Genomic DNA, 9,131 nt, shown 5'->3' on the forward strand with positions numbered 1-9,131 from the left:
AAACGTCTCACGAACCCCCTGGGATGGACTCACACACCCCCTGTGGGTTCATGCACCCCAGCTAGGGAACCCCTGCTCAACACTGTTGAAATTGTTGATGAGTATTGTAATCTGGGTATGTGATTTTAACTATAACAGTAGATTTACAAAGGCTGTGAATAAACAAGTGAACCAAGCTAGACGTGCCCTTTACAGCCTATTGTGTAAATCTTAGAACCAGACAGTTCCCGCATTACTAGATTTACAAGTTCAGCTTTTTGATCAACTGGTTCTTCCTGTTCTGCTCTATGGATGTGAGATCCGGGGCATTGATAATTTGAGCCAAGTTTCATTTAAAAATTCTGTAAAGAAATTCTTAACATGTATACTCCGAATTGCATGGCATATGGTGAAATTAGGACGTCACAAGCTGATTAATACAATCGACTATAGGCAAGAATGGTTAATTCTTAGTGTAGAATTGTAAATAGCAGTGAGTATCAATTATCGCATATGATGTACAAGTTCCCTTAGGTCTCTCCACGATCAAATTATTTATGCGTCTCAAAGTCAAAAGTATTCTTGACGAAGCCGGAATGTCATATGTGTGGAACCTACCGAACGGGGCCAGCCAAGTTCATTATTCTTCTGACCCATATATTATACCCCAAGATTAAGTAGAGCAGATTAAGTAGAGCAATTACGACTATAGGTGACATGTATCAACAGGATTGGTTTGCCAATGCACAGTATAATTCGCATTGTAAAGTGTATAGAATGTTCAAGACCAACCTTGAATTCAAAAAGTATTTAAACACCCTCGATATCCGAAACCGTAACTATTTGGAGTAAATATCGTTGCTTGCAATACTAATATTCCGCTTATTTCTGGAAGATATATCCAAAAGATATTGTGTTTCATGAGCGGATATGTAATTTATGTATAACAGTAATAAATGAGTTGATGAATTTCATTAGAATTTTCGAGTGCCCAGCCTTTAAGAAAGGAAGAAATCTTTACTTAAAACCGTATGTCAGAACAAGACTCATAGTTCGATTAAAGATGCATGATTTTTTTTTTCAATCGAAGTCTAAACTAGTCTTTATTTCCAATTTAAGTCAGTTTTGTGCTAAGATAATAAAAACCTTCTCGTAATTTTTTGTCACATCAATTGCTAGCGCTTACTGTAGTGCTGGGTGCCACACTTTTCTCATCTTATACTTCACTGAGTTTTTTTTCTTCTTGTATCTCTCTTGTGACTGCCATCTAAATTATGTTATGTGTAATCTCTATAGTAACGGGACAGGAGACTCTAACAAGCATTTGTTTCGTGTTTCTTTCTTCTTCTTTTTTCCTTTTATTTGTGCTTTATTTGTTTTGGTTAAGTTCTGTTTAATTTATGGTTTGGGTTATTGTGTTTTTGGTTGGGTTTGATTTGTTGTGTCTGGTCTGGTTCATGGTATTTGAGGGTAAGAGGGTAAGAATTATTACATGGAAATGATGACTGTGCGGAGTAAACAGTTATAACGCGCCTTTCAAGTCAAATCATATTGTTCATTTTTGATGAGTTAACACTGTATAGACGTAATGAATTGGTATTTACTTTGCAGTTAACAAAGATCCAAGGGGGGGGGGGGTGTGGCCTCAGGCAATGATAAGTATTTCAATCTATTCAGCATGATATATTGTATAAAAAAATCATTTTAGTTTCAACAAAAGAGTATTCATTCGTTTATTATTCATGCAAATGCTTAGCTAGCATTACCAGTTTCAGCAACTTCAAAGGGAATGAGTCAACGGCATATAACGCTAAATAACTCCATTGAAGGAGCGCCGATTGCATTGTTAAACAGGTCAGCCGGGAGATAATTACACAACCGTTACGGGTGTATAACCCTTCTTTGAGTATTTATATTAGCACGACTTTGCGTATAGAGAAACTTACATACCTTATTCATTGTCTAAATACGCATTTGAGTGCAACCATTTGACGTCTAAACATGTTTTTTTTCGATTTGTTTCGCTTCAACGACCCAATGGCTGCACTGCTCTCACTATAACCTCTTATTAAAGACTCCTTTTGCCTCTGCCCCCTTCCATAAAATTTCGCGCCCCTTCTTAAATCAGTCGGTGGAAATTTTGAATTAACTCCCTTCCCCTACCGATTAACCCCCTTGCCCTACCGCGATTAACCCCCTTCCCCTACCGTTCAAATCCTGTGCACGCCACTGACTGACGGTTCACAAACCGATGCTAATATCGTTACCAAACTGCAACTCTGTAGCTTAGGCTACAGAAAGTCCATATATCTGCTGAACGAATGTGATGCTCAGTGAATTATTCATAATAAGGCTTCATTGTCATAGTTTGTCTTGGGTACAGCCACTTCAAATCCCCAAGCTAATATGTCGGTTAAGAAATGTTAATCCATAGAAAACCATGAGGTCGAGTGGGCCAGGGCTTTTATGCCACCGGGTTTATGGGGCACAAGCACGCATACCTATGTGGGGCTCAGATCTACCCACCCCTCCCCCACCCCTCCCTCCACTTGTAGACATAATATTACCCCCTTAAAAAATCCTATTGTACAGTCAATATGACATGTATGTGCGGCAGAAGCTAAAACAAATGAACATTCTTCAACATTGTCTAACGCCAAATATAACACCATTTCGCATCTAAGCGCCCTCTTTGTACCAAAATATCTCACAAGGGTGGGGCCCCTCCTTCAAATTGACGACGTAACATCTAAGCCACCCCCACCCCTCCACATCCCCGCCCCAGCACAAGTATGATGGCTTTGCCCATGCCCTGGAGCGTCATGCAATTAGAGTCAAATTTATTTCTCATCCTACCGTACGGAAGGAAACATATAGGCCTGAAGTAGAAAAATAACATACGGTATAGTATGAAGGGCGTACTAGAAAACTTAATGAGCATTGATTAAAATGAGCGTGGCAGTTGTTGCCTTTACGGAGTAACGGATCACGAATTTTAACAATATGTCGGCGGTAATTTACCGGCAATGCCTTCAGTTAGTTCGAATCCGGCTTAGTTTGATCGCATACGTTGGCAATACAATTAGCAAATCAAAACTTCGCAATTTTTTTTTTTTTTTTAAACTGCTCGTGAAAAATCTGTGAACAAAAGACTACCTACCGTGAGTGATTAACACAGCGTGAATTTATTTAGTGTTGTGGTTATGATCATTGTTTTTATTTTTATTGTTTTTTTTTATTACCATTTATAAGGATTGTTGCTGCCGTTTTTATGGCCTTCAAATCGACCAGAAAAAAACGAAACAACAATTATGTTTTTGAATATTTCTTAAATCTGTGCGTGGGTTTGCATACCCGTACCCCATAGAGAGTTTATTGTACAATAGACCATGGAGCTATAAACAGAATAGACCTACCTATAATTACGGTGCATTCCATGCTTGTAATACTGAACAAAACCTTTCTGGCACCCTGTTTTTTCCTTGAGACCGATGAAAATGAGAAAACACTGTAATTTTCTGCCCTTACTACACTTGATTTGATGGGTCCTAAATTGGCCCCCGCCTGACCCCGAGGTTGAAGAAATAGCTCTAAGAAGATTTTTGTCGTTGGTGCATTAATTAATTAATGCATTTATTCAATCATTTATTTTCTGCAAGTAATATATATATATATATATATAAATATATATATATATATATATATATATATATATATATATATATATATATATATATATATATATATATATATATATATATATATGTTGATACTAGATGAGACTAGTGGAACACTAGTAGTTGTTACTCGGAGTTTCACGCGTTATAGCGATCTTCAGACAACATTTATATATATATATATATATATATATATATATATATATATATATATATATATATATATATATATATATATATATATATATATATATATATATATATATATATATATAAATGAAAATCGTAATGAGTTGGAAAATCAAGAACATTGAACAAACTTTCAGCCTCCACCGGGATTCGAACGACGGGCCTTCCGCTGTTTTAAGCAATAATGATAAATGGCACAAGCGTAAATCAAAAAGTAAAGTTTAAAGAAATCGGGATCCCATGCTGATGAACGGGGGGGGGGGGGGAGCTAATCTCCACCTTGAACTAGTTGAATAGTAATATAAGGTTCTTAATGCAAAGTTTCTTACTATTAACCATATAGACAATGGTCTGATGAGTGTTAGACTATCTAGTTCAGTCACTTTAATTGATGAACCTCATCATTCAACATCATCATTTTGATCAGAAATTAAATGTGCTATAGTAATATAACCAGCTGGAACCATAGTACGGTCTACTACATATTAAACTAAATTTAGTATCTATAAAGTCATCTTTTAGTATACTTTATTGTTTATTGTTTTTTTTTTTCTTCTTCTTCTTCTGTACCGACAAAAACCGAAGATAACCCATCACAAGTATCAATTAAAAAGAAAAATTAAAATTAAAAAGAAAAAATTAAAATTAAAAATAAAAATAAAAAATAAAAATAAAAAAGTCCCCGCATCCACTCAGTAGTCTGCCTGAAAAAGACAAAGTAAGGAACGAAGTGGTTGATCAATAAATTGACTGATAGATCCATCGATAGATTTAGCATCATACATCGATAACTATAATTATGATTTGCCGATATTCATCCATGCATCGATAAACATCATACATCAACATCATTTATCAACATCCATAATTTTCTTTGATCGACTAATCGACATGCAATAACTTGACTAATTTATACAGGTTTTTTTTCTTCCATTTATATTTTGGTCCTCATTTCATATCTCGATAGATGAATCCATCGATAGGTAATTCTGCCATCGAATGATCGATCGTAAAATAGATAAAATCTTCGATCGATGTATATATATATGATACATCGGTTAAATCGATCCATCGTTAGTAAGTCATTTAACTCGGTACTCCTTCCTTTCCAATAATCTTTTACTGTCTCGAATTATTACTGTTTATTATTGTAAAATATTATTGTAAGTAAAAAATTTAAAAACCTTTTAAGGGGTACATCCCTGGCCCGTAACACTGTGACATGTGTAACCTGCGTCAGAGCCTGGCGCTTCTCGACATTCGTTCCCTCCACAAGGATTCCCCATGCACCCTGTAATGTTGAGGGGGGCAAAAATATATCATTATTTATGATTATTTTATCTCTAACGTGCATGCATTAAGACTTTATTTATTGAGTGATTCCAAAGGGAATTCTATATACCTACAGTGCTCTTATAACCATGGTGTGCTATACTAGTGCTATACCACCGCCTTACAATTTATCCAAACCGTGTGAAAGAATACATAAAACCATCCACCATGAAGAAAGGACGGGCTTATCACTCCCCCTCCCCCCCTCCCCCCCCCCACACACAAACATTTCCCTATGGTGGCGTCTAGAGGTGATGGGATATGGGAGTCACGGGGACATAGCCAATGGGTCCGGCATAATTTAGATCGTCCGAGGAATTATGGAGTGGTCCGAGGTAAATATCGATAAAGAATAGCATATTCTCATTTACTTAACGTATACTTTAAGGCAAAATGAAGGGTGTCATAAATTGTAGGGCGGGACATACTCGTCTACGAGAGGAGGGAGGGAGGGCGACTTGTCTCACAGGCGACTTCGGTCTCGCCAATATACAGGTACATATTATCTTTAAGTGTACCAGTGTAGTCTTTGGTGTTCAGAGTCGTGTTTAGAATTATTATGTTGGATCAATGCTACAATGCAACAAGAAGATCCAAGCGAGTAACTAATTCTAAATAGTAACTAATTCTAAATAGTTTTTTTTTTTTTTTTGGTGTGTGAGTGTGTGTTGCAACAAGCAATCGAGTGTTAAATGAACGAGGCGGTCCTCGCGTGAACTAAACTATGATTCAGATTCGATTTTCACGAAGCAGTGTAAAATGGGTTGGACAGTTGTATAGCTGCTCCCTGACAATGGTTGAACATGAGGAAGTTGCAACAAGTTCCTTGATATATATATAGGGAGGAGTCACCAGGAGTGTCCACAGCCAGGTCGGCCTTCCGGAGAGGAGACAGTTATGTCCCCACCCATGATCAGCCTGTCCAGCCACATCGCCACCCCCCCCCCCCACAACCCTACCCTCTTTTGGAAGTGTCATGCTCCCGGAGTACTACGACTTTTATGAAAGTATATTATGAACGAGAATTTCCCAGGGTCCCGTAAAATGATCCCATTCACGACCTCGCTCCCTCCCCAAGCCACCCCCCCCCCCCCGCCTGGCCCGTTTGGTGATACCTACCGATCACCGGTTATATATTTATTGTAATACGAAATACGATTGATGATTGAATTAGCGTCTTACCCTCCATCGGGCCGCCTGCGGGTGTCACAGTAACCTGTATCGGGCAAGTTGCCGATGCGCCCGCATTATCCAAGCAGGTGCACACGACTGACGAGGTCGTTATTCCAGGGAAAAAGGAACCCGACGGTGGCGAACACGTGATACTCAGAGTGTTATCTGATTGGTCAGCGTCAGTACAGGTTGGTGCCGGCCAATTGGCCGTGTTCCCGTCGATATCAACGCGAGACTGGACCACGACATCTGGGGGACACATTATCTCCGGGTCATTTGCTGGAGAAAGGAAAGGTAAAGTTTAAAAGGATATTCCGGTGGACCTTCAAGACACTTATCATAGAAAGATCTTGGTGACCTCAGAACAGATGTTCTTCAAAAGCTATTATTTCTTTCCTATATTATGAGTCCCTTTTCTGTTGATATATCAATTAATTAGCTTTTGATACATGTAGAATGTTTCGCTAAACTGTCTAAGTTCTCTAATGATTTGCCAAAAAAAACGCGACATTTTGTAGAAAAATTATGTTCCTCTATTCGTAATTAATATGAAGAAAAACAGAAACAATTTCCAGTTGGTAAGACATAATAACATCGTTCACACTGCTGCTACCAGATAAATTAGCAAAATATCACCAAATTAAAAAAGATATCATATCTACCAAAAAAATCTGGTGATGGGGATCCCCGTGCCCCCACCCCTTGGGTGGTAGATCCCCATGCCCCCAGTTGAATCTCCCACGTGACAGGTAGAGCAGAGTTGAAAAAAAGGGGTGGGGTGTCACCCCATATCCCTGTATCCCCGCCAGCTTCCCTATCACCTTACCCGTTCAAATAATGACATGTTGAAAGTACTCAACTAACCTACAATGGTGACAGTGAAAGTACACTGAACTGTCGCTGATTGGGCGTCAGTACACGAACACGTGACGACATTGCTACCAATACCAGGGAAGAATGTATTGGGCATAGGTGAACAGCTTACTGCTAAGGTAGTATCATCTTGGTCTGGGTCGGTACAAGTTGGAGGGTCCCATGATGCAACGTTACCTTCGAAACCAGGAAACGTCTCAACAGAGACGGGGTCAGGACAGGTAATAGTTGGTAGAGTGTTAGGTGGCGGATTACCTAAATGAAGATAAACATTCAGATAAACGATGAAAGCTGTATTCCAGTCGCTTTATTTATCGTTATATGTTATATGTTATATGTTACATATATATATATATATATATATAAAAGTAAAAGTGTTGAAAGTATCTCTTTCGAGATCCGGCTTTAGGAATCACAAATGATTTCGAGTTGGTCAGCATCATGTTTGATCTCTAGAGTAAGGCAAAATATGTCACCAAAAACAGAACTAGTATTGTTCGATACAGGTGACAAACGCCTACAGTGGAATTACGATCTTCCTTACCGGTTTCGAACCTCAGGACATACAATCAGCGTCCATAGCCTAGTGGTTAGGGTGTCCGCGTACAGAGCGGAAGGCCCGTGGTTCGAATCCCGGTGGAGGCTGAAAGTTTTTTTCACTGTTCTTGATTTTCCAACTCATTACGATTTTCATTTATATATATATATATATATATATATATATATATATATGTTGATACTAGATGAGACTAGTGGAACACTAGTAGTTGTAACTCGGAGTTTCACGCTTTATTGCGATCTTCAGACAACTGGTAGCTTCAAGTTATGCTCCATGAATGTATAGGATCCTCGTCGGGATTACCGGGGATTATGCGGTTGTTGGTGTATTGTTCTGCCGGTGTATTCTCTTTTGCGTCCGTTCTGTTGGTGGGTTTGTAAGACTTTCTTCGGTGTTCGGCTGTAGGTGTATTCTCTTTTGCGTCCGATCTGTTGTTCGGGTTTTCTGCCTTCCTTCGGTGCTCGCTCCTTAGTTGTGTGTGGTTCTCTTGACGGTGTTTGGTGGTTGGGCTGGAGTTGTTTATGTAGAATTTGTTTTCGTGGCGACATTTCGATATGAGCTCTGGGCGTTTGTTCAGGAGGGTCCGTTTGTCTGTGTTGATAATGATGAGTTTTTCAGTGAGACAGAGGTTGCACCGCTTCGACTCGTTGCTGTAGGCTTTGGCTCTGCTGGCGATCGACCAATTGATGGTGAATGGCTGGTTGTTCTGTTTCAGCTGCCAGATGTGCTTCGAGAGTTCCGTTGCGTTTTGGTGTATTTCGTGGTTGAGCGACATCTTGTGGTTACCGTATCTGAGCTTGAAGGGGGGTTCTGTAAGGCCGATGTATGTCTTGCAGTTGTCGATGGTTTTCACTTCGGCCTTGTATATGATGTTAGATGCCTGGCAGTTTCCATTTAGTGGGCATGTGTCCTTTTTTCGGCAGTTGCAGGCTTCCTTTTCTTTCGATGTGTGGGTGGCTGCTATACGTTTGTTGTGTCCTTTGATGATGCTGGCGATGTTGGGCATGCAACTGTAACTGACTTTCACGGTGTTTCTGTTGAAAACCTTGTGTAGCTTCGATGTCTTCGGGAAGTGTTTGTTGATAAGTTTCAGGAATGTGCCTCCTATGTTCGTGGCTACGTTGCTGCTAAAAGGTGGGTTGAACCAGATGATGTTGCGCTTTCTGTTTCGGTTGTTCTTGGTAGGTTGGTGGGCGATGTATGAGAGACCCTCGGTGTAATTACTTGACTTGAGTGCTTCCTCGTAGGCTGGTGCGGCTTTCTTAAAGATCTCCTCGTCGTGGGAGATGGCGGAGATACGTCTGCTGATTGAGGCTGGCAGGGACCTGATGATGTTTGGTGGGTGGTTG

At 39.6% G+C, this 9,131-nt stretch overlaps 1 protein-coding gene across 1 annotated transcript in view; it reads right to left on the minus strand.

The window, feature by feature from the left end:
• Nucleotides 1-3,875: 3,875 nt before the first annotated feature.
• LOC139954859 (uncharacterized) overlaps nucleotides 3,876-9,131 on the minus strand; it is a 23,929-nt gene continuing 18,673 nt past the window's right edge. The window contains exons 4-7 of the mRNA XM_071954827.1: nucleotides 7,215-7,478; nucleotides 6,360-6,629; nucleotides 5,030-5,136; nucleotides 3,876-4,549 (exon numbers count right to left, since the gene is read on the minus strand). Of these exons, the coding sequence (XP_071810928.1) occupies nucleotides 5,033-5,136; nucleotides 6,360-6,629; nucleotides 7,215-7,478 (638 nt within the window). The 3' untranslated portion in view covers nucleotides 3,876-4,549; nucleotides 5,030-5,032. The remainder of the gene's footprint in view (nucleotides 4,550-5,029; nucleotides 5,137-6,359; nucleotides 6,630-7,214; nucleotides 7,479-9,131) is intronic.

This window comes from Apostichopus japonicus, chromosome 17 (assembly GCF_037975245.1).
Source record: "Apostichopus japonicus isolate 1M-3 chromosome 17, ASM3797524v1, whole genome shotgun sequence".
In the NCBI taxonomy this organism is placed as follows: Eukaryota; Metazoa; Echinodermata; class Holothuroidea; order Aspidochirotida; family Stichopodidae; genus Apostichopus; species Apostichopus japonicus.